This window comes from Salmo salar, chromosome 10, assembly GCF_965601325.2.
Source record: "Salmo salar chromosome 10, fSalSal1, whole genome shotgun sequence".
NCBI lineage: Eukaryota > Metazoa > Chordata > Actinopteri > Salmoniformes > Salmonidae > Salmo > Salmo salar.
In genome coordinates, this window is record NC_138300.1 from 105,730,036 (window position 1) to 105,755,988 (window position 25,953).

Genomic DNA, 25,953 nt, shown 5'->3' on the forward strand with positions numbered 1-25,953 from the left:
GTATACCTGTGGAACATATTGTATACACCAGTGGAGGCTGGTGGGAGGAGCTATAAGGACTGACTCATTGTAATGGCTGGAATGGGAAATGGAACAGAATCAAACATATGGAAGCCACGTTTGAGTCCGTTCCATTTATCCCATTCTATATTCCTTCTATAGCTCCTCCCACCAGCCTCCACTGGTACACTCACACAGACAAACCACTCACACAGACAAACATACACCAATATTCCTCCAATGGAGATCTCAACCAGAGCAAGGATAAAAGGGTGCTTTAAAAGTCAGTATCATAATGTTAACAGAGAGAGATGGTCCGGATCCAGACGTAACATACAGTACATAAAACATGAATGTTAATTTTCCCCCTCTCCTCTCTTAACATTAGTAATACATTAGAAAAATCTAGTCTCTTATTGTCAGAGTTAGTACAGTCAAGAAAATCCTGTCATGGAATTTTAAAATAGTATTTTCCAGGCCTGGAAAATTTTGGAAAATGATCAAATCTGAAAAGTTTTGGAAAAGTCATGGAAATTCATTTAATAATTTCTGTTAATGTTATTTATTTTATCAATATTTTATCAATCAACTAAAAATCAACATATCAGCCAGGATCGGAATGACACTTCAGCGGTCTGTGTTTGCAAGACGAGTGGGCCGTCGGACATTGCAGCATCAGGTAGACCTAGCCTATAAAATATGATACAGAACAGACTAACTATGTAGCCATTTTAAAACAAATCTTGTACCCTCTAGTTAACTGATAGCATGTATTATTGTTTTCGTCATCTCCCCAAAAACTTTCCACGACACTCGCAAATAAGGCCATACAAAGTAGATTTACTTTTTTTAACGATTCATATGATTCATTTAAACAATTATTTTTGACATAACAAACAATTCACTTCGCCATTGTATTAGTTGGGATTCGGGTTAATCGTGGTGACTCTAATCATTTGAATCAAAATAATAATTTTTGAATCTTGAACATTAATTTTAGGAAAGAATATTAGATTTGATGATGCCTCCAGTTGATTTGGGCATCCAGTGTATTGGCATCAAACGTATTTGGTTGTAATGTTGCAGTGTTTTACATCAAGGGTGGTCAACCATAATCCAGGAGCGCTAATGGGTGTAGGCTTATTCCAGTCCCCCTCTGACAAACTACATTTTAGAAATGAGCTTCTCAACCGGACCTTGATAAACTGGATCTGATGTGTTTGAGCAGGGCTTGATCAAAAGCCTACACACCCAGTATCTCTCCAGACTGAGGGTTGACCACATGTGTTTTATACAGTTGCCTAACAGGTATTCTACTTTGGGGGGGGGGGGGGGGGGTTAAGTTCCTTGCTCAACAGAGGAGAGGGTATGGGATCAGAGAGCAGGCGCACAGTGTCTATATCACATTACACTTACTTTTGTATACGTACATAGAGACGCCGCCAATCGTTGGTCATGGAAATTTGGTTAAATGTCGTGGAGAAGTCATGGAAAAGTCAGGAAATTCCATCTCAAAATGTGTATGAACCCTGTATTGTTCCCAGTCGGACCCTGACCAGGCCCCAGAGTCTGGGACCCCCAACGACAACGTTTTCCTGGGCCCCATCTCGCCCCCTCCGGGGCACGCCCCTCCCCCGCCCCCCTACATGCCCCCCCAGCCCTCCATCGAGGAGGCCAGGCAGCAGATGCATTCCCTGCTGGACGATGCCTTCGCCCTGGTCTCCCCCACCTCCCAGGGCAGCACGTCCGGCATCACCCTGCCTGGAGTCAACTCCAACCCCCCCAGCTCCAGCCCCCCACCTCGTGGTGGAGCCCGCCCCTGGGGTACTACCTACCCAGCCCTCAGCCCTTTCTCCTCAGTAAGTACTAGGCCTTTCAATAGACCTATTGATTACCTAACACAACTGTACTGTAAATGAGACTTCAGCCTGCTCTGGAATACTCTTCATACAGTGCCTTGCGAAAGTATTCGGCCCCCTTGAACTTTTCGTCCTTTTGCCACATTTCAGGCTTCAAACATAAAGATATAAAACTGTAATTTTTTGTGAAGAATCAACAACAAGTGGGACAGAATCATGAAGTGGAACGAAATTTATTGGATATTTCAAACTTTTTTAACAAATAAAAAACTGAAAAATTGGGCGTGCAAAATTATTCAGCCCCCTTAAGTTAATACTTTGTAGCCCCACCTTTTGCTGTGATTACAGCTGTAAGTCGCTTGGGGTATGTCTCTATCAGTTTTGCACATCGAGAGACTGACATTTTTGCCCATTCCTCCTTGCAAAACAGCTCGAGCTCAGTGAGGTTGGATGGAGAGCGTTTGTGAACAGCAGTTTTCAGTTCTTTCCACAGATTCTCGATTGGATTCAGGTCTGGACTTTGACTTGGCCATTCTAACACCTGGATATGTTTATTTGTGAACCATTCCATTGTAGATTTTGCTTTATGTTTTGGATCATTGTCTTGTTGGAAGACAAATCTCCGTCCCAGTCTCAGGTCTTTTGCAGACTCCATCAGGTTTTCTTCCAGAATGGTCCTGTATTTGGCTCCATCCAACTTCCCATCAATTTTAACCATCTTCCCTGCCCCTGCTGAAGAAAAGCAGGCCCAAACCATGATGCTGCCACCACCATGTTTGACAGTGGGGATGGTGTGTTCAGGGTGATGAGCTGTGTTGCTTTTACGCCAAACATAACGTTTTGCATTGTTGCCAAAAAGTTCGATTTTGGTTTCATCTGACCAGAGCACCTTCTTCCACGTGTTTGGTGTGTCTCCCAGGTGGCTAGTGGCAAACTTTAAACGACACTTTTTATGGATATCTTTAAGAAATGGCTTTCTTCTTGCCACTCTTCCATAAAGGCCAGATTTGTGCAGTATACGACTGATTGTTGTCCTATGGACAGAGTCTCCCACCTCAGCTGTAGATCTCTGCAGTTCATCCAGAGTGATCATGGGCCTCTTGGCTGCATCTCTGATCAGTCTTCTCCTTGTATGAGCTGAAAGTTTAGAGGGACGGCCGGGTCTTCGTAGATTTGCAGTGGTCTGATATTCCTTCCATTTCAATATTATCACTTGCACAGTGCTCCTTGGGATGTTTAAAGCTTGGGAAATCTTTTTGTATCCAAATCCGGCTTTAAACTTCTCCACAACAGTATCTCGGACCTGCCTGGTGTGTTCCTAGTTCTTCATGATGCTCTCTGCGCTTTAAACGGACCTCTGAGACTATCACAGAGCAGGTGCATTTATACGGAGACTTGATTACACACAGGTGGATTCTATTTATCATCATTAGTCATTTAGGTCAACATTGGATCATTCAGAGATCCTCACTGAACTTCTGGAGAGAGTTTGCTGCACTGAAAGTAAAGGGGCTGAATAATTTTGCACGGCCAATTTTTCTGTTTTTTATTTGTTAAAAAAGTTAGAAATATCCAATAAATTTCGTTCCACTTCATAATTGTGTCCCACTTGTTGTTGATTCTTCACAAAAAATTACAGTTTTATATCTTTATGTTTGAAGCCTGAAATGTGGCAAAAGGTCGAAAAGTTCAAGGGGGCCGAATACTTTCGCAAGGCACTGTATATGTTCCCATTTAAATCAACTCGGATTATATTACAAAGATTTACAATATTATATACACTGAGTATACCAAACATTAGGAATACCTTCCTAATATGAAGCATCACCCCCCCTATTTTCCCTCAGAACAGCCTCAATTTGTCAGGGCATAGACTCTACAAGGTGTCGAAAGCGTTCCACAGGGATGCTGGCCCATGTTGACTCCATTGCTTCCCACAGTTCTGTCAAGTTGGCTGGATGTCCTTTGGGTCGTGGACCATTTTTGATACACACAGGAAACATTTGTGTGTGGGAAAACCCAGCATCTTTGTAGTTCTTGACACAAACCGGTGCGCCCTCTAAATGGCACACGTACACAATGTCTCAATTGTCTCGAGGCTTAAAAATGCTTATTTAACCTGTCTCCTCCCCTTCATCTACAATGATTCAAGTGGATTTAACAAGTGACATCAATATTTTTTTAAATTGTTATTTAACTAGGCAAGTCAGTTAAGAACAAATTCTTATTTACAATGACGGCCTACCCTGGCCAATGCTGGGCCCATTGTGCACCACCCAATCACGGCCAGATGTGATGTTGCCTGGATTCAAACCAGGCACTGCAGTGACGCCTCTTGCACTGAGATACAGTGCCGTAGACCGCTGCGCCACTCGGGAGACCAATAAGGGATCATAGATTTCACCTGGATTCACCTGGTCAGTCTGTCATGGAAAGAGCAGGTGTTCTTAATGTTTTGTATACTCAGATGAAGGAGCAGTATATCAGAAATTATGTATATGAAACAGGGAGTTTCCAGTCCTGATGCAACGGCTTCAAACAAATGCCAACACTATATTTATAGTGGATATGCCATCGCTTTAGATTTACACTGCATTCCTTTCTTAAATATAACACTGTCTACTGTTCAAAATTCATTTTAGGGCATTTGAAGCAAGACCAGAACACATATGCTACAGATTATAGGCTATTTGATCAGAGCAAATAGTCTCTTCAGCTGCTCTAAATAAATACTTTCTTAGACCGTTCCTGTTTTGTTTTATAAAGTTCACCCCCAGTCATTTGAAGTGAATTCAGAGAGTAAGAGCTCTGTCTAAAGCCAGCCCAATATATAACTAGTTAGCTAGCTCAGGTGTAGAAAGAGTTCTGAATTCCTCTGTTCTGGTTCAGTACATTAGCGTTCTCTGAAAGATCACTTTTAGAGAAGGAAAATAACATCCAACAGAAACCAGAAAAGCCCATAGGCTATTTAAACATGTTTCCTGCAAAACACCAATTACTGTGCTGTACGATTCTAGACTCTCAGCCAAAATGTATCAAAGGGTAATGTAACATTCAGTCATTAGAAATATCCATGTTATGCTCCAGCTTTATCTTGATTTATTCTGGGTTATTGGGTGATATCTGTTTTGATTGTACATGATCTGCAAGCTTGAGTGAGGTCCCTGGAGTCTTCCCAGTGTCTGTGTGTCTTTGTCCTGACAATATGCCTGTTTCTCTCCTCAGAGATACGCTGAGTTAGGAATGTCCCCTCCTTCACTCCAAGGCTTACTACAGAGGTGAGTAGCTTACCACAGAGATACAATATCATGTGTATATGCGTCATAATATGTTATTGAATGTAATACTATGTGTAGCTAACTAACTCTGAGAGAAAAGGAGGAGTATTTTTTTATTACGTTTTCCTCAGATGACTCTAGGCTACATTGATCCATACATTATCTATGGTCTCATAGCCCCAGTTCTTTAGTGGGGGGATGCTCTCCCTTGCAGGTGTCTATGCGCAGGCCAGGGAGTTGGGCCTCATACATGATTTAGTCTGGACCATCTTTATTTGATGGGCTCCTAACTGCCCAATAAAACACAGACATGGTGGCGATTGCTTTGGTCGATCTTCTTTTGGATAATTGATTAGTTTACACACTCACGCAAATACTTATATGTAGAGACACACGTGTACACGTCACACACACAAACACACATACCACACACTGAAATATTGACCGACACTTCTGTACAATTGATGCACGATACAATAGAAGCTCTGATATTGTTCTGTAGGAACAGTATTTGAGATTGTGTGTATTTCAGACAGGGCCTGGGCTCCAGCTACCCACCAGGTGACCCAGGACATGTTGACCAGATCCCCCCAGAGAGCCACTACTCCACCAGGGGCCTGTACACTGAAGACCTGCCCTCGTCTACCAGGCCACGGCCAGTAGGGGGCACCACAGGTACACATACGCGTGTATGCACGCACACACACACACACACACAGCTCAACATTCACTGAATGTATGCCATTGTGTCTAACCCAGACCACTCACCCCCTCCCATAAACCTGCCAGCCTCAAACAGCCTTGTCTCTATTGAATAATTAAAGAGTCTGGGGTTGGCTGTTGGCTTGCTGTGAGAGTTCATATACAGTTGAAGTCGGAAGTTTACATACACTTAGGTTGGAGTCATTAAAACTCGTTTTTCAACCACTCCACTTCTTGTTAACAAACTATAGTTTTGGCAAGTCGGTTAGGACATCTACTTTGTGCATGACACAAGTCATTTTTCCAACAATTGTTTACAGACAGATTATTTCATTTATAATTCACTGTATCACAATTCCAGTGGGTCAGAAGTTTACATACACTAAGTTGACTGTGCCTTTAAACAGCTTGGAAAATTCCAGAAAATGATGTCATGGCTTTAGAAGCTTCTGATAGGCTAATTGACATCATTTGAGTCAATTGGAGGTGTACCTGTGGATGAATTTCAAGGCCTACCTTCAAACTCAGTGCCTCTTTGTTGACATCATGGGAAAATCAAAGGAAATCAGCCAAGACCTCAGGAGAAAAATTGTAGACCTCCACAAGTCTGGTTCATCCTTGGGTTCATCCACAAATCTGGTTCATCCTTGGGAGCAAATGTCCGAAGGTACCACGTTCATCTGTACAAGCAATAGTGCGCAAGTATAAACACCATGGGACCACGCAGTCGTCATATCGCTCAGGAAGGAGACGCATTCTGTCTCCTAGAGATGAATGTACTTTGGTGCGACAAGTGCAAATCAATCCCAGAACAACAGCAAAGGACCTTGTGAAGATGCTGGAGGAAACAGGTAAAAAGTATCTGTATCCACAGTAAAATGAGTCCTATATCCACATAAACTGAAAGGCCACTAAGCAAGGAAGAAGCCACTGCTCCAGAACCGCCATAAAAAAGCCAGACTACGGTTTGCAACTGCACATGGGGACAAATATGATACTTTTTGGAGAAATGTCCTCTGGTCTGATGAAACAAAAATAGAACTGTTTGGCCATAATGACCATCGTTTGGAGGAAAAAGGGGAAGGCTTGCAAGCCGAAGAACACCATCCCAACCGTGAAGCACAGGGGTGGCAGCATCATGTTGTGGGGGTGTTTTGCTGCAGGTAGGAAAATGATGTGGATATATTGATGCAACATCTCAAGACATCAGCACGGAAGTTAAATCTTGGTCGCAGATGGGTCTTCCAAATGGACAATGACCCCAAGCATACTTCCAAAGTTGTGGCAAAATGGCTTAAAGACAACAAAGTCAAGGTATTGTAGTGGCCATCACAAAGCTCTGATCTCAATCCTATAGAAAATGTGTGGGCAGAACTGAAAAACCGTGTGTGAACAAGGAGGCCTACAAACCTGACTCAGTTACACCAGCTCTGTCAGGAGGAATGGACCAACATTCACCCAACTTATTGTGGGATGCTTGTGGAAGGCTACCCGAAAACGTTTGACCCAAGTTAAACAATTTAAAGGCAATGCTACCAAATACTAATTGAGTGTATGTAAACTTCTGACCCACTGGGAATGTAATGAAAGAAATAAAACCTGAAATAAATAATTCTCTACTATTATTCTGACTTTTCACATTCTTAAAATAAAGTGGTGATCCTAACTGATCTAAGACAGGGAATTTGTACTTGGATTAAATGTCAGGAATTGTGAAAAACTGAGTTTAAATCTATTTGGCTAAGGTGTATGTAAACTTCTGACTTTAACTGTATATATGGACTCTGCCTGATCGAGTGCTGGTGCTGCACAGAGTGCATTTCAACTGAAGGATTGCATCAAAGCATATTAGAAGTGGCAGAGGATTAAGTGTCAAAAATGGCTGAGGGTTGATGTGTTTGTTTTTTTGTCTGTGTGTGTGTTTGTGTGTGTGTGTGTGTGTGTGTGTGTGTGTGTGTGTGTGTGTGTGTGTGTGTGTGTGTGTGTGTGGTCTGTGTGTGTGCGCGCGCATCTGTTTGTAGGTAACCAACTCAATCACCTAAACCAGGTGGATCTTGGGAGCCGGATCAAGGGGGGCTATCCAGTCGGGGGCAGGGCACCTCCAGGTCAGACTGGAGGCTCAGGTTGGGCACCCTACTCTGACGGTGACTTCAGACCCACCAGAGACCCTGTGAGTCCTGCTCTGGCTTCACACTGCCTTATGAGACTTACTGTACCTCCGTGTTCCTCTTCAAGCTGTCCTCTAAATATACAGGACAATGGCATGCTTGTTGTTCTATGCTCTATTGCTGCTGCATATCTGTTTGACTTCACTAGTTCTGGATGTTGGTTCACTCTGGTTCTTCTACCTCCCAGCTGTCAATATGTACATGAACTATCCCTTAATATATATTGATAAGTGTAGTGAAATGTCCTCTTTTCGCCTTAACTCTTCTTTTTCCTCTTCTTCGTTCCCTCCTTCCCTGTGTGCTTCAGGTTCTTCTGGGCTACCCTGACTCCTCCTCCTCTATGTTCCAGATGCCTAGTAGGAGTGCCCTAAGGGAGCCCTCTGCCCACCTGGACATCTACCCCCCCGACGAGTCCTCTCCCCCCAACCACTCCTCAGCCTCCCTCATCAAGGCCATCAGGGAGGAGCTGCTGCGCCTCTCCCAGAAACAGCAAGCCGTGCCCAGTTACCACAGCTGAGACAGACGGCCTCCTCTGGTCCTCACTGAACCTCTACTGCTACATCCACCAGTCATACCGCTGCCCCTGCCTGCCTGCTCCAACCTAGCAATGCTTCCCATGGAAGTTCCTTTGTACAGGAGAGAGACAGTACTGCTGGGTTGCGTCAAGGTGGCTATTGGCAAACTAGACCAAACTGAATGAGGTGACATCATATATGCCACTAGTAACCTAAGCATAGATGGGGTCATTATATGAATGACCTGTTCTCTAAGCTCTGGCTCTCTGACCCAGACCCCTGTCTCTGACCCAGACTGTCCTATAGCATACAGTGTACTATAGTATAAGTGACCCTAGAGGTTTAAGGGAGAAGGTGTGAACTGAATGTTTGGCCATGACCACTGATCCCTTCCCAGTTGTTTTTAATTTGAGGTGTTGTTGCTTTTGTTCTTTTTAAACAGCAGTCCAGACTGTGTGTGTGATGATGATGATGATAATAAGCAATGTGGTTTGATATTCTCTCTCATGCTGCCTTGACATCCTAACAATATTTTACAGTACAGTGGTCTTTCTCTATCAGTAGGACATCTTTCATTTAGGCTCCAAACATTGATACCCATGTTACCTTTACCGGTGATGCTTCTTACCATTACCATACAGGTATTGTTTTGTCTTTGAAGAGGCTCTTCTCCTCCGTCATCTTCTGGTGCTTCTTTAAACGCTTTGTGTTTTCTGCCATGATATTGAGGGGTGATATGCATACTCCGTGAAAGCATTTGTCCCAGGTGCTTGATGAAGTTGTTCTACATTGTTTTACGCCATGAGCCACACAATGCCTTGTGTTGTGACAGAGTGAGTCAGTTCAACTGTCTCAATCTACTATACAGCTAAGGTCAGAGTTCGGGGGGACAACACTAGACACAGAGAGCTGCAATAATTATACTGCAGCAACTCCCATACATTATTATTATTATTTAACCAGGAAGGACTCACTGAGATTTGAAATCTCTTTTTCAAGAGCGTCCTGGCAGAGATGGGCAGCACCAAGTCATTACACCATAACAAACAAACTACAAGTCATCTAGTAAAAACCACAGGGATATAACGAAATCATGAAACAACAAAGGCATTCCAAGGCGATGGTGCAGAGTACATAAAAGCCCTTTTACCAAATTCAGTTTGGACATACGGAACAGTTAGCAGGATAAAGTCCTGCGAACGAAGAGAGTACCCACCACATTTCTGAAAAATAAAAATGCCCAAATAAAATGGTAATAAACATTACTTTACCAATGCAACTACATTGACTTTGTTGTCAACATCTTCAGCACAATGTCCACATTTGACTTTATATATCCAGGTTGTTGAGGATGCTACATTGTTAAGACTTTAAATGCTAACATATGGTGAACCTATATGACAACATTATTTCTATAGATATTACACTAAGATCATTTATTGTGTATAATAATTCATTTGTGGAATCTTATAACGTTTTCTGACCTGCAAACAAATCTAAATGATTGACAGTACTTTTACATGCAGATTGCAGTGCTGATAGATCCGGACATGCAATCTGATCTATTTAATTCACTGTATGCAAACTACTGGGTCGCACTTGTCTTTTCTCAGTGAATATCCTTCAGGCCACACCAACTGAAATGTAATTGAAAGATTCATAGGTCAAGTCAATTATGCATTGTATTGCTGAAGGAAATGCAGTATTTTCTCAGCTGAGAAACAGGGTCTGTGCTCACACGAGTTCAATCTCCAGGGTATTCTTCATCTATTTCCTCCTTTTTCCATGCAGTATTGAAATGTTCAGCTACATGTGCTGTGTTGTAATTGTTCACAGTTTACTGCTCAGTCAATCTGTCAACTTGAGATGTTTTGTGCATTTTATGTTCTTTTTATCCTTGAATGGACTTGCCTCGTGTTTTATTTCCTCCATATGTCTTTGTTCAATATGTTTTTTACATTTTGTTCAGTAACATTTTCAACAAACTCCACACACATTGCTTTGCTGTGGGCATTGAAGTGATATTTCATTTCAATAAAATAAAAGAGAAATTATTGATTTTAGTTGTAGGGTTAAACTACATTTATTCACTGACTTGGATGAATTAATACTATATCAGTGTTGAACATTGTCCCAAATAGTGTATATCCCAAATACTGTATATCCCAAAGTTTCACTCCACAACACCATCAGACACTCTTATCCAAAGCAACTTACAGGAGCAATTAGGGTTAAGTGCCTTGCTCAAGGGAACATCAACAGATTTTTCTCCTAGTCAGCTCAGGGATTTGAACTAGCGACGTTGTGGGTACTGGCCTAACACTCTTAACCACTAGGCTACCTGCACCGGCTACAGTACTGTACACCAGACACACACTACTATGGCTCCTCATGACCAACATGTACCTTATGGATCCCCCTCCCTTTGGTGCTCTCATACTAATGTCCACCATCCTGTCTCATACTACTAGCCTGACTGTCTGTTCACTCCAACAAACACTGACTGTATGGGATCATAGTACAGTACTGTATGGCATTTTGTAACTACTGTAGTCTCAAGATTAAGTTAAAGGATTTTCTCTCAGCAAGAGTTCTATAGGTCTTAACAGTTGGTGCTAAAGTGTGTGGTTTAGCACCATCTAATATTCAACACTGTTTCTGGATGTAGTCTAAGCTTTGCACCCATGCAGTTAGATTGTAAACTGAGTTACCTGTAGTGATTTCACCCCTAGTTGGTCTGATTGGCTTCATTCACAACACTGTGCTGTACCATACTGTACTGGAAAAGAGTGTCTGTTAAATGACAAAAATGTAGAATGTACATTTATGCCTACAGTACAAATGTACTGTATGCCTCCACCTGCTGGTTCTGCAACTCCCATGCACATCTCTCAGATTTAATGAGAGACGTTTTCCTTTTGTTTTTGACTGTTGTCTTGTTTTATTGTGAAGATCATACTTTGTGTTGGCTGGACCAACCATGTTTAATGTGTTTGACTTGTTGAGTTGCATGTTTCATTCATGTACACAATCGTTCAAAAGTTTGGGGTCACTTAGAAATGTCCTTGTTTTTGAAAGAAAAGCAAATTTTTCAGAAATACAGTGTAGACATTGTTAATGTTGTAAATGCCTTTTGTAGGTGGAAACGGCACATTTTTTATGGAATATCTACATAGGCGTACAGAGGCCCATTATCAGCAACCATCACTCCTGTGTTCCAATGACACATTGTGTTAGCTAATCCAAGTTATAATTTTAAAAGGCAGAGTTGCAAAGAAAAAGCCATATCTCAGACTGGCCAATAAAAATAAAAGATTGAGATGGGCAAAAGAACACTGACATTGGACAGAGGTACTCTGCCTGGAAGGCCAGCATCCCAGAGTCGCCTCTTCACTGTTGACGTTGAAACTGGTGTTTTGCGGGCACTATTTAATAAGGCTGCCAGTTGAGGACTTGTGAGGCGTCTTTACTCAAACTAGACACACAAATGTACTTGTCCTCTTGCTCATTTGTGCACCGGGGCCTCTCACTCGTTCTATTCTGGGTAGAACCAGTTTGTGCTGTTCTGTGAAGGGTGTAGTACACAGCGTTGTATGAGATCTTCAGTTTCTTGGCAATTTCTCGCATGGAATAGCCTTCATTTCTCAGAACAAGAATAGACTAATGAGTTTCAGAGGAAAGTTCTTTGTTTCTGGCCATTTTGAGCCTGTAATCGAACCCACAAATGCTGACGCTCCAGATACTCAACTAGTCTAAAGAAGGCCAGTTTTATTGCTTCTTTAATCAGAACAACAGCTTTCAGCTGTGCTGACATAATTGCAAAAGGTTTTTCTAATGATCAATTAGCCTTTTAAAATGATAAACTTGGATTAGCTAACACAATGTGTCATTGGAACACAGGAGTGATGGTTGCTGATAATGGGCCTCTGTACGCCTATGTAGATATTCCATAAAAAATCTGACGTTTCCAGCTACAATAGTCATTTACAACATTAACAATGTCTTTCAAAAAGAAGGACATTTCTAGGTGACCCCAAACTTTTGAACGGTAGTGTAAGGCTGTGTGTGGTTTGTTTTCCATTTGTGTTGTGCATGCTGTTCCAAAAGAAACGCTTTTAAAAACCAATGAAACCCAAGTTGCATGTGTCCTAAGTTATTTAATACTGTAGTATTCTATCGCCATGAGTATAACATGCATCTGTTAAGAAGCAAAACATATTTCATTCTCACATCTGCTTATCATTCTAATTTTCTCCTAAAAGTATTTACATTTTTTTACATTTTAGCAGACGCTCTTATCCAGAGCGACTTACAGTAGTGAATGCATACATTTCATTTCCTACATTTTTTTTTTCTGTGCTGGCCCCCCGTGGGAATCGAACCCACAACCCTGGCGTTGCAAACACCATGCGTTGCAAACACCATGCTCTACCAACTGAGCTACAGTTGTTTGTAAAAGGATAATTATGTATTTTGCAGAGCACAGAATTTCTTTGTGTATGCAGTTTATTTCTTAATACAGTTATCTTAGCAGTGCTGTTTCATCCAGGGAGGTCCATTTGGTTTTCATAGGCTGCTACAGTAATGCAGTGATGTCTGAAGACGATAAGTACCAGATGCAACCACACGGTGATGCCATCTCATTACAAAATACCATGTGGTGAGCTTCATTCACTTCTAAACAAAGAGAACGCTCCTCTGTTGAAGGTGAGGTCATCACTCTTGTAAGACGGGTGAGCGTGTGTTTGAGTAAATATGTAGTTCACAGGAGGTTGGTGGCACCTTAATTTGGGCGGACGGGCTCATGTTAATGACGAGCGGAATCAGTGGAATTGTATCAAATACATGGTTTCCAGGTGTTTGATCCCGTTCCATTTGCTCTGTTCCAGCCATTTATTATGAGCCGTCCTCCCCTCAGCAGCCTCCACTGGTGTAGTTGTGTGTGTGGCATCATTTAGCCTAACACAGATACTTGAGAATGTACGAAATGTTCTCCCTTTAAATATTTTACACCCTGGCAACAATGAGGAAGTGAGGAGAATGTGTTAAGCATGAATGGATAAATGTGCATCTGTAGCCACAGTTGTGTCAAATTGGCTGGATGTTCTTTGGGTGGAGGACCATTCCTGATACACATGGGAAACTGTTGTTTGTGAAAAACACATCAGCCTTGCAGTTCTTGACACAAACCGGTGGGCCTGGCACCTACTGCCATACCCCATTCAAAGGCACTTCAATATTTTGTCTTGCCCATTCACCATCTGAATGACATGCATACACAATCCATGTCTCAATTGTCTCAAGGTTTCAAAATCTTTCTTTAATCTGTCTCCTCCCCATCGTCTACACTGATTGAAGTGGATTTAACAAGTGACATCAATAAGGGATCCTAGCTTTCACTTGGATTCACCTGGTCAGTCTATGTCATGGAAAGGGCAGGTTCATAATGTTTTGTACACTTAGTGTAGGTCTGTATTGAAATCATTGCATGCTTCATCCATGGCCTGAAGGAGGGTGGTACGCTCATGGGGATAGCAATTATACATCTTCCACCTGTATTGTACTTATTTGTCTATTTGGATCCACATTAGCTTCTGCAGAAGCAGCAGCTGCTCCTTCTGGAGACCACAAAACACACAAAATGTGACAAGTAACAAAACACTGATACATTGATAGACAAGGACAGTCACACAAATTTTACATACTGTACAACCATACAAACAATACAACTAAAAAACAATACAACTAAATACAAACAATACAACAAAAAAACAATACAAACAACACAACTAAAAAACAATACAAACAATACAACTAAATACAAACAATACAACAAAAAAATAATACAACTAAATACAAACAACACAACTAAAAAAAATACAAACAACACAACTAAAAAACAATACAAACAATACAACTAAATACAAACAACACAACTAAAAAAAAATACAAACAACACAACTAAAAAACAATACAAACAATACAACTAAATACAAACAATACAACAAAAAAACAATACAACTAAATACAAACAATACAACTATTGAAATAATGTATTGTATTTTACGGTATTGTGTTGTACGTATGTATTATAGTGGTCCTGTATGTGGCTCAGTTCATAAGAGCATGGCACAAGCACCATCAGAGTTGTGGGTTTGATTCCCACTGGGGTCACATACCAAAATGTGTGGACTGTTGTCACTTTGGTTATAAGTGTCTGCTACGTAAATTGCATACTGTATATTACAGTATGAAATTTGTATACTGTATACCATCAAAAATACTTCATATTGGATACATGTTTACTGTATAGGGGATGCATTTCTTTCTGGTTTTGGACTTTCTGGACTATTTACATATTAGTGTTGTATTGACATAGTATTACTGAACTGTAGGAGCTACACACGCGAGCATTTCACTGCACCTGCTGTAATATCTTCTAATCTGTGTACAGGACCCAAAAACGTACATTTTGATTTGATCTCTGATCTTGTCAAAAATGTACTGTGAAGTAAAATCAGAATAGTTCTCATCATAGTACTACACCCTCCTCAGCCCAGCCCAGCCCTGTCCTCATGTTGCTTCTGCTCTGGGTCCTGGAGGGGCCTGGACCTCTGTAGTAATCCTGTCTGTCCTGGAGTGGCCTGGACCCTGTAGTAATCCTGTCTGTCCTGGAGGGGCCTGGACCCTGTAGTAATCCTGTCTGTCCTGGAGGGGCCTGGACCCTGTAGTAATCCTGTCTGTCCTGGAGGGGCCTGGACCCTGTAGTTATCCTGTCTGTCCTGGAGTGGCCTGGACCCTGTAGTAATCCTGTCTGTCTGTCCTAGAGGGGCCTGGACCCTGTAGTAATCCTCTCTGTCCTGGAGGGGCCTGGACCCTGTAGTAATCCTCTCTGTCCTGGAGGGGCCTGGACCCTGTAGTAATCCTGTCTGTCCTGGAGTGGCCTGGACCCTGTAGTAATCCTGTCTGTCCTGGAGTGGCCTGGACCCTGTAGTAATCCTGTCTGTCTGTCTGTCCTAGAGGGGCCTGGACCCTGTAGTAACCCTCTCTGTCCTAGAGGGGCCTGGACCCTGTAGTAATCCTATCTGTCCTGGAGGGGCCTGGACCCTGTAATAATCCTATCTGTCCTGGAGGGGCCTGGACCTCTGTAGTAATCCTCTCTGTCCTGGAGGGGCCTGGACCCTGTAGTAATCCTGTCTGTCCTGGAGTGGCCTGGACCCTGTAGTAATCCTATCTGTCCTGGAGGGGCCTGGACCCTGTAGTAATCCTGTCTGTCCTGGAGTGGCCTGGACCCTGTAGTAATCCTGTCTGTCCTGGAGTGGCCTGGACCCTGTAGTAATCCTCTCTGTCCTGGAGTGGCCTGGACCCTGTAGTAATCCTCTCTGTCCTGGAGTGGCCTGGACCCTGTAGTAATCCTGTCTGTCTGTCCTAGAGGGGCCTGGACCCTGTAGTAATCCTGTCTGTCCTGGAGGGGCCTGGACCCTGTAGTAATCCTCTCTGTCCTGGAGGGGCCTGGACCCTGTAGTAATCCTGTCTGTCCTGGAGTGGCCTGGACCCTGTAGTAATCCTGTCTGTCCTGGAGTGGCCTGGACCCTGTAGTAATCCTGTCTGTCCTGGAGTGGCCTGGACCCTGTAGTAATCCTGTCTGTCTGTCCTAGAGGGGCCTGGACCCTGTAGTAATCCTGTCTGTCCTGGAGGGGCCTGGACCCTGTAGTAATCCTCTCTGTCCTGGAGGGGCCTGGACCCTGTAGTAATCCTCTCTGTCCTGGAGGGGCCTGGACCCTGTAGTAATCCTGTCTGTCCAGGAGTGGTCTGGACCCTGTAGTAATCCTCTCTGTCCTGGAGGGGCCTGGACCCTGTAGTAATCCTCTCTGTCCTGGAGTGGCCTGGACCCTGTAGTAATCCTGTCTGTCCTGGAGTGGTCTGGACCCTGTAGTAATCCTCTCTGTCCTAGAGGGGCCTGGACCCTGTAGTAATCCTGTCTGTCCTGGAGGGGCCTGGACCCTGTAGTAATCCTGTCTGTCCTGGAGGGGCCTGGACCCTGTAGTAATCCTATCTGTCCTGGAGTGGCCTGGACCTCTGTAGTAATCCTCTCTGTCCTGGAGGGGCCTGGACCCTGTAGAAATCCTGTCTGTCTGTCTGTCCTGGAGGGGCCTGGAACCTGTAGTAATCCTGTCTGTCTGTCTGTCCTGGAGGGGACTGGACTCTGTAGTAATCCTGTCTGTCCTGGAGGGGACTGGACTCTGTAGTAATCCTGTCTGTCCTGGAGGGGCCTGGACCCTGTAGTAATCCTGTCTGTACTGGAGGGGCCTGGACCCTGTAGTAATCCTGTCTGTCTGTCTGTACTGGAGGGGCCTGGACCCTGTAGTAATCCTGTCTGTCTGTCTGTACTGGAGGGGCCTGGACCCTGTAGTAATCCTGTCTGTACTGGAGGGGCCTGGACCCCGTAGTAATCCTGTTTGTCTGTCTGTACTGGAGGGGCCTGGAACCTTTAGTAATCCTCTCTGTCTGTCCTGGAGGGGCCTGGACCCCGTAGTAATCCTGTTTGTCTGTCTGTCCTGGAGGGGCCTGGACCCCTGTAGTAATCCGTTCTGTCTGTCTGTCTGTGAGGTGGCCGTGGCAGACAGGAGATGAGGAGGAGAGAAGGCTGGGTCTATCTGGATCATGATGGGCTAATTACTGCCATAGTGCTGAGTGGTGGTGGGGAAGGAAAAGGAGGAGGGGAGAGCTCGCTAGAGCCGGCAGCGTTACTGACTGCTCCGTTGTAGGAGGAGCCACCCCTCAGCTTGACGGATATTTCTCCTGACCTCGGAGAGAGAGAGAGGCATACTGTCACAGCTCCAGCAGCACTCCAGATCTCTCTGTGTAATGCTGTTCTTCCTACAGGAGGAGGTGGAGGAGTGTGAGTGAGGGACGTGTCTGGCAGCCATCCCAGTCAAACAGTAATACAGAGGTAAGATGGTCTCTTCACTGAGCCACAGCACAGGATCCAGCACTGTAAGTCTATGTGTCATTCCTCTGTGACTGCCAGTGTAGCTGGTTGTGTGTTACTGTGTAGAGTGTGCTGCTGCATGTTGTCAGCTCTGAAAGAGAACATTTATTAATAGATATGATTTGCTTAACAGAGACTGGGTAGGTGTCTTGATGCGCCATGCTTTTGTAACCATGGTGTGTGTGCGTGTGTGTGTGTGTAGGTGTGTAGGTGTGTGTGTGTGTGTGTGTGTGTGTGTGTGTGTGTGTGTGTGTGTGTGTGTGTGTGTGTGTGTGTGTGTGTGTGTGTGTAGGTGTGTGTGTGTAGGTGTGTAGGTGTGTGTGTGTAGGTGTGTGTGTGTAGGTGTGTAGGTGTGTGTGTGTAGGTGTGTGTAGGTGTGTGTAGCTGCGTGAGCATGCGTGCTTGTGTGTGTTGGTGGGAGGGTGTGTGAGTCTGGCTCTGCGTGTGTGCTTGTTGTGCGTAGTTATGACTGTGTGTTGTTCTTGATGTGGCAAATGGTTTTGAAACAGAGTCATTGTTGTGGAATAACACTAATGAATAAGTGTGGTGTAATGAGGACGATCTCTGGAATATATTGTTTATGCAATGCCATGTCTGTCCAGACTGCAGCAGAGAAACACCCTTGTTGTTATTGTACTGTAGGACATGCTCCTCGCCCCCTCTGTTTACAGCTTGGGTGACATATTTCAATGGTTAAATGTCACTATTTTGACATATTCCAATGAGACCATGTTGATTTACTGTATCATCAAAGATGTTGCCTGCTTATTATAAATCAATGCGAGCAGCTAGTGAGAGACACTACAGCAGAATTCTCCCAATGCAATATCTATCCATTACTTTCACTGGCAATACCCTGCTTCAGCCACTTAGTTGAAGCAGTACTGTGTATGATTTGAATACCACCATTTTGGGCCTCCCGAGTGACGCAGCGGTCTAAGGCACTGCATCAATCCCGGGCTGTATCACAACCGACCGTGATCGGGAGTCCCATAGGGCGGTGCACAATTGACCCAGCGTTGTCCGGGTTATGGGAGGGTTTGGCCAGCGGGGCTTTACTTGGCTCATCGCACTCTAGCGTCTCCTTGTTGTGGGCCGGGCGCCTGCAGGCTGACTTCGGTTGTCAGGTGAACAGTGTTTCCTTCGACATGTTTGTGCGGCTGGCTTCCGGGTTAAGCAGGCGGGTGTTAAGAAGCACGGTTTGGCCGGTCATGTTATGGAGCTCGCATTATGAGATAAGATCGAAATTGGGGAGAAAAAGGCAGTACATTTTTTTTATAATGAATACCACAATTTGAGTAAATACCAGAGATTTAGAACTGACTAGGTAGAGCGTGACAGGGTGCTCCGTACATCAAATACCTCTGTGGTTGCTGTTTACCCAAACACCAGATTGAGCCCTCTGATGCCACAGCTATTCAGTTTAGAGGCATCCCGTCTCCTCTTCCCCTCATCCCTTCTTCTCTTCTTTTCTCCTCCTCCCTTCTTCTCTTCTCCTCTGCCCTCATAGCTCTCCTCATCCTGCAGTGATATTGTCTGCTATTGTCAGAGCTACACATGAGTTAATATGATAATGCCTCCTTCCCCTCTTTCACTCCCTCCCTCCCTTCCTCATCCTAACCCTGGCCACCTACGCAGGTTATCTCTACTCTGTTATTGGGTCATATTTCTCGTTTTTATGGCCGACGTGATGTGCATTCTGGGAGCGTTCAGGAGTGCCGTGGGTGGAGCCGTTATGAAAGGCTGTGTTTGGAGCTGGGTGGTAATGATACAGCCCCACAAGACTCTACACACTGCAGAACATAACCACACACACACACACACACACACACACACACACACACACACACACACACACACACACACACACACACACACACACACACACACACACAGAGAGAGAGAGAGAGAGAGAGACAGAGAGACAGAGAGAGAGAGAGAGAGGCAAAGCATGGACCTTCACCACTGACTCAGTTTGCATAACATAATGGTTGGTCTGATACTAAAAAGGGTAAATACATTTCTCTGGTGTTCTTCTCCAAGGCTAATGTTGTACAGAGAACCCTACACTGCTGCTACATTCCTATAGACAATGTTCTGTACCAGATGCGTAATACATAACCCAATGTCAGCCCTTGTGCCATGTTTATACCTGTGTCATAGGCCTTTAAGTGAATGCAATGTCATCTCTCTCAAGCAACCCTGAGTAAAAACTGCACAAGATGTTGCTTGTTGTCATTAGTCCTCCTGGTCAACCACATAGCCTCGCTCTCTCTCTCTTTCAATTCAATTTCAATTCAATTTAAGGGCTTTATTGGCATGGGAAACATACAGTTGAAGTCAGAAGTTTACATACACTCATTTTTAACCACTCCACAAATTTCTTGTTAACAAACTATAGTTTTGGCAAGTTGGTTAGGACATCTACTTTGTGCATGACACAAATAATTTTTCCAACAATTGTTTACAGACAGATTATTTCACTTATAACTCATTGTATCACAATTCCAGTGGGTCAGAAGTTTACATACACTAAGTTGACTGTGCCTTTAAACAGCTTGGAAAATTCCAGAAAATTATGTCATGGCTTTAGAAGCTTCTGATAGGCTAATTGACATCATTTGAGTCAATTGGAGGTGTACCTGTGGATGTATTTCAAGACCTACCATCAAACTCAGTGCCTCTTTGATTGACATCATGGGAAAATCTAAAGAAATCAGCCAAGTCCTCAGAAAGCAAACTGTAGATCTCCACAAGTCTGGTTCATCCTTGGGAGCAATTTCCAAACGCCTGAAGGTACCACGTTCATCTGTATAAACAATAGTACGCAAGTATAAACACCATGGGACCACGCAGCCGTCTTACCACTAAGGAAGGAGATGCATTCTGTCTCCTAGAGATGAATGTACTTTGGTGCTAAAAGTGCAAATCGATCCCAGAACAACAGCAAAGGACCTTGTGAAGATGCTGGAGGAAACTGGTACAAAAGTATCTATGTCCACAGTAAAACGAGTCCTATATCGACATAACCTGAAAGGCCGCTCAGCAAGGAAGAAGCCACTGCTGCAAAACCGCCATTAAAAAAGCCAGACTACGGTTTTCAACTGCACATGGGGGCAAAGATCATACTTTTTGGAGAAAAGTCCTCTGGTCTGGTGAAACAAAAATAGAACTGTTTGGCCATAATGACCATTGTTATGTTTGGAGGAAAAAGGGGGAGGCTTGCAAGCCGAAGAACACCATCCCAACCGTGAAGCACAGGGGTAGCAGCATCATGTTGTGGGGGTGCTTTGCTGCAGGAGGGACTGGTGCACTTCACAAAATAGATGGCATCATGAGGAAGAAAAATGATTTGGATATATTGAAGCAACATCTCAAGACATCAGTCAGGAAGTTAAAACTTGGTCGCAAATGCACAATGACCCCAAGCATACTTCCAAAGTTGTGGCAAAATGGCTTAAGGACAACAAAGTCAAGGAATTGCAGTGGCCATCACAAAGCCCTGACCTCAATTCCATAGAAAATGTGTGGGCATAACTGAAAAAGCGTGTGTGATCAAGGAGGCCTACAAACCTGACTCAGTTACACCAGCTCTGTCAGGAGGAATGGGCTAACATTCACCCAACTTGTTGTGGGAAGCTTGTGGAAGGCTACCCGAAACGTTTGACCCAAGTAAACAATTTAACGGCAATGCAACCAAATACTAATTGAGTGTATGTAAACTTCTGACCCACTGGGAATGGGATGAAAGAAATAAAAGCTGAAATCAATCATTCTCTCTACTATTACTACATTTCACATTCTTAAAATAAAGTGTTGATCCTAACTGACCTGAGACAGGGAATTTTTACTTGGATTAAATGTTAGGAATTGTGAAAAACTGAGTTTAAATGTATTTGGCTAAGGTGTATGTAAACTTCCAACTTCAACTGTATGTTAACACTGGCAAAGCAAGTTAAGTTGATAATTAACACAAGTGAAATAAACAATACAAATTAACAGTAAACATTACACTCACAGAAGTTCCAAAAGAATAAAAAGACATTTCAAATGTCATATTATGTCTATATACAGTGTTGTAACGATGTGCAAATAGTTAAGTATAAAAGGGAAAATAAACATAAATATGGGTTGTATTTGCAATGAATGGTGTTTGTTCTTCACTGGTTGCCCTTTTCTTGGGGCAACAGGTCACAAATCTTGCTGCTGTGATGGCACACTATAGTATTTATCAAAATGTGGTTTCTCTCTCTCTCAATTCAATTCAATTAACGTCGAAGCCTCTCCCTCCCCTCGCCCCCTCTCTCCATCCCCTCCCCCCTCCCCATTCTCTCCCTCCCCATCCTCTCTCTCTCTCTGCTGACCAGTAGTGTATCAGTGGGACACAGTGTGATATTGTGCAGCTCTGTGACCGGGCTGAGAGGGAGGCAGTTCTCAGCAGTTCTCACCTCGTGATGAGAAATGGGGACGGCGTGAGTGAATAGCTGTCATTGATAAGAGCCCAGGGCCGTTTGTCCGGCGGGCAGCTGCCCCTTACTTCAGACATTGATCCTGGACGTCAGCTGTGAAAACACAACCCCGGCCAAATGTTTCTTCCCAGGCCACAATTGATGATTTAACTCTCACATTCATAAATATAAACTAGCTATGGCTATTGCAGATGTAATATTTCTTTGAATATTAAATCTGCTGATGTTTATATACAGTGAGGGAAAAACGTATTTGATCCCCTGCTGATTTTCTATGTTTGCCCACTGACAAAGAAATTATCAGTCTATAATTTTAATGGTAGGTTTATTTGAACAGTGAGAGACAGAATAACAACAAAAAAATCCAGAAAACCGCATCTAAAAAATGGTATCAATTGATTTGCATTTTAATACAAAATTAGCAGGGGATCAAATACTTTTTCCCCCTCACTGTACTTGATTTGTATGATGATCCAATCACACTGTTAGGAAACGGAATATTAAAGCATTGCTGATGTATGTATGTGGTTGTATTATTGACAGGATATCCCATCCAGGCCTGTTGTTTAGAGGAGGAGCAGTGTTCAACAAGTGTTCAACATTGTAAAACTACAGCCCTACCAGTAATAATCTGCCTTCGCTTGTTGACAGGCTTGTTGACTTTTGAGTATGTGGCTTAACTGCCTGTGCCAGCATGGACTATGCTTTAGTTATAGCCTAAATTCATTTCTATGATTATAATCTTTTGTCAGTCAAGGCCACTCTGCATAGCTGTAACCTTCCATTACGCTGTGCTGGTTGTGTGTGGCTTGGCTCCAACCAAAGACTATTAATCATTCCAGAACTACAATCCTTTGAGGAACAGGAAGCCACTGAAACCCAGAGAGCCTGCCCTACACTATTTGGTGTTTTCTATGTATTGCTGTGAGTCTATCCTCTAATGTTTTTTCTTTAATTTTTATCCAGTTATATTGCCCTTGAGAGCGGAGAGAGAGAGAGATGAACAGTAATTCATTTTACAAGTTCATTAAATATGATATTGGTCTTTCTCTATCTGGAGATGTCGTGAGGTTAGGAAAGAGGCCTACTTTTGAAATGTTCATCAATCAAGAAGAGACATCAAGACCTGCAGATTCATTGACTTCAATAACATCGATGTGCAAATCAGCATTTCGAGAGCTTGGGACTATAAGGTTCTATCTGCAAAAAGAAGATTCTGAGATAATTGGCTTTGAAGTCTCAAACCCTCATTGGTTTGAATGGTGTCAGTCACCTGGCGTCGTACCTGGGCGCAGACCTGGCTGATCCGGGTAGAAATCGGTGATGAGGGCCGGGTCCAAGATGTCTTTAGCAGGAACCCAACACCTCTCCTCCAGGCCATAACCCTCCCAGTCAACCAGGTACTGGAAACCCCTATCCCGTGGTCGAACCTTCAGGAGGCATCTCACCGTATACACTGGCTGGCCATCTATAACCTGGGGGGAGGGATGGGGCCTGGAGACAGAAGACAAAGGACAGTGAGACAGGCTTAATCCTAGACGCATGGAAGGTAGGGTGAATACGGAGGGTACGGGGTAACACAAGACAGACAGCAGTGGAACTCAGGACTCTGGAGATGGGAAAAGGACCAATGAATCAGGGAGACGGCTTGCGGAACTCTACCCGAAGTGGCAGATCCCAAATGGAAAGCCATACCATCTGCCCAATGAGGTAGCGGGGAGCTGGGGTCCGGCGACGGTCCGCTTGTCGACGATACCTAGTGTTGGTCTTGAGAATAGCCACCCTGGCTCTTCTCCAGGTATGATGACAGCGGAGGATAAACATCTGCGCCTAGGGTACGCTGACCGCCTGCTCTTGTTCCGGGAAGAGTGGAGGCTGATTCCCCTTTCGAGTGCTCCATGGGGTGAGTCCAATGGCAGAACTGGGAAGAGTGTTCCGGGCATACTACACTCAGATCAGTTGATGGCTCCAGGTAGTGGGGTTAGTTGAGACCAGGCACCTTAAGGTGGTCTCCAGGTCTTGGTTGGCTCGCTCCAACTGACCGTTAGTTTGCGGATGGAACCCGGATGACAAGCTGGCCGACGACTCAATAAGGGTGCAGAATGCCTTCCAGAACTGCAACGAGAACCCCGATCAGAGACCGTGTCTACCGGGACTCCATGAATCCGGAAGACATGCTGCACAATTTTTTTTAATTTTTTTTTTATTTCACCTTTATTTAACCAGGTAGGCAAGTTGAGAACAAGTTCTCATTTACAATTGCGACCTGGCCAAGATAAAGCAAAGCAGTTCGACAACATACAAAAACACAGAGTTACACATGGAGTAAAACAACATACAATCAATGATACAGTAGACAAAAATAAGACTATATACAATGTGAGCAAATGATGTGAGATAAGGGAGGTAAAGGCAAAAAGGCCATGGTGACAAAGTAAATAAAGTATAGCAATTAAAAACTGGAATGGTAGATTTGTAATTTGAAGAAAGTTCAAAGTTAAAATATAAATAATATGGTGCAAAGGAGCAAAATAATAAATAAAATAAATAAATACAGTAGGGGAAGAGGTAGTAGTTTGGGCTAAGTTATAGATGGGCTATGTACAGGTGCAGTGATTTGGGAGCTGCTCTGATAGCTGGTGCTTAAAGCTAGTGAGGGAGATAAGTGTTTCCAGTTTCAGAGATTTTTGTAGTTCGTTCCAGTCATTGGCAGCAGAGAACTGGAAGGAGAGACGACCAAAGGAGGAGTTGGCTTTAGGGGTGACCAGAGAGATATACCTGCTGGAGCGCGTGCTACAGGTGGGTGCTGCTATGGTGACCAGTGAGTGGAGATAAGGGGGGACTTTACCTAGCAGGGACTTGTAGATGACCTGGAGCCAATGTGTTTGGCGACGATTATGAAGCGCAGGCCAGCCAACGAGAGCGTACAGGTCGCAGTGGTGGGTAGTATATGGGGCTTTGGTGACAAAACGGATGGCACTGTGATAGACTGCATCCAGCTTGTTGAGTAGGGTATTGGAGGCTATTTTGTAAATGACATCGCCGAAGTCGAGGATTGGTAGGATGGTCAGTTTTACGAGGGTATGTTTGGCAGCATGAGTGAAGGATGCTTTGTTGCGGAATAGGAAGCCAATTCTAGATTTAACTTTGGATTGGAGATGATTGATGTGAGTCTGGAAGGAGAGTTTACAGTCTAACCAGACACCTAGGTATTTGTAGTTGTCCACAAATTCTAAGTCAGAACCGTCCAGAGAAGTGATGCTGGACAGGCGGGCAGGTGCAGGCAGCGATCGGTTGAAGAGCATGCATTTAGTTTTACTTGTATTTAGGAGCAGTTGGAGACCACGGAAGGAGAGTTCTATGGCATTGAAGCTCGTCTGGAGGGTTGTTAACACAGTGTCCAAAGAAGGGCCAGAAGTATACAGAATGGTGTCGTCTGCATAGAGGTGGATCAGAGATTCACCAGCAGCAAGAGCGACATCATTGATGTATACAGAGAAAAGAGTTGGCCCAAGAATTGAACCCTGTGGTACCCCCATAGAGACTGCCAGAGGTCCGGACAGCAGGCCCTCCAATTTGACACACTGAACTCTATCAGAGAAGTAGTTGGTGAACCAGGCGACGCAATCGTTTGAGAAACCAAGGCTACTGAGTCTGCCGATGAGGATGTGGTGATTAACAGAGTCAAAAGCTTTGGCCAGGTCAATGAATACGGCAGCGCAGTATTGTTTCTTATCGATGGCGGTTACGATGTCGTTTAGGACCTTGAGCGTGGCTGAGGTGCACCCATGACCAGCTCTGAAACCAGATTGCATAGCGGAGAGGGTGCGGTGGGATTCGAAATGGTCGGTAATCTGTTTGTTGACTTGGCTTTCGAGGGTAGGATGGATATAGGTCTGTAGCAATTTGGGTCAAGAGTGTCACCTCCTTTGAAGAGGGGGATGACAGCAGCTGCTTTCCAATCTATGGG

General features: G+C 43.9%; 2 protein-coding genes across 4 annotated transcripts in view; both read left to right on the plus strand.

Annotated features, from left to right (window-relative positions):
- Nucleotides 1-10,580, plus strand: part of LOC106561389 (UPF0606 protein KIAA1549) — a 90,644-nt gene extending 80,064 nt beyond the window's left edge. For 2 of the 3 annotated variants that reach the window (XM_014125311.3, XM_014125312.3), the window contains 5 exons: nucleotides 1,545-1,859; nucleotides 5,085-5,137; nucleotides 5,670-5,812; nucleotides 7,861-8,009; nucleotides 8,315-10,580. In XM_014125311.3, coding sequence (XP_013980786.3) covers nucleotides 1,545-1,859; nucleotides 5,085-5,137; nucleotides 5,670-5,812; nucleotides 7,861-8,009; nucleotides 8,315-8,524 — 870 coding nt within the window. In that variant the 3' untranslated portion in view covers nucleotides 8,525-10,580. The remainder of the gene's footprint in view (nucleotides 1-1,544; nucleotides 1,860-5,084; nucleotides 5,138-5,669; nucleotides 5,813-7,860; nucleotides 8,010-8,314) is intronic. The other variant, XM_014125313.3, reaches the window with a different exon arrangement.
- Nucleotides 10,581-17,327: 6,747 nt separating this feature from the next.
- The window catches only part of LOC106561386 (protein-methionine sulfoxide oxidase mical3a), a 159,862-nt gene continuing 151,236 nt past the window's right edge, over nucleotides 17,328-25,953 (plus strand). Inside the window, exon 1 of the mRNA XM_045688313.2 lies at nucleotides 17,328-17,475. The gene's annotated coding sequence lies outside the window, so the exon portion shown is untranslated. The remainder of the gene's footprint in view (nucleotides 17,476-25,953) is intronic.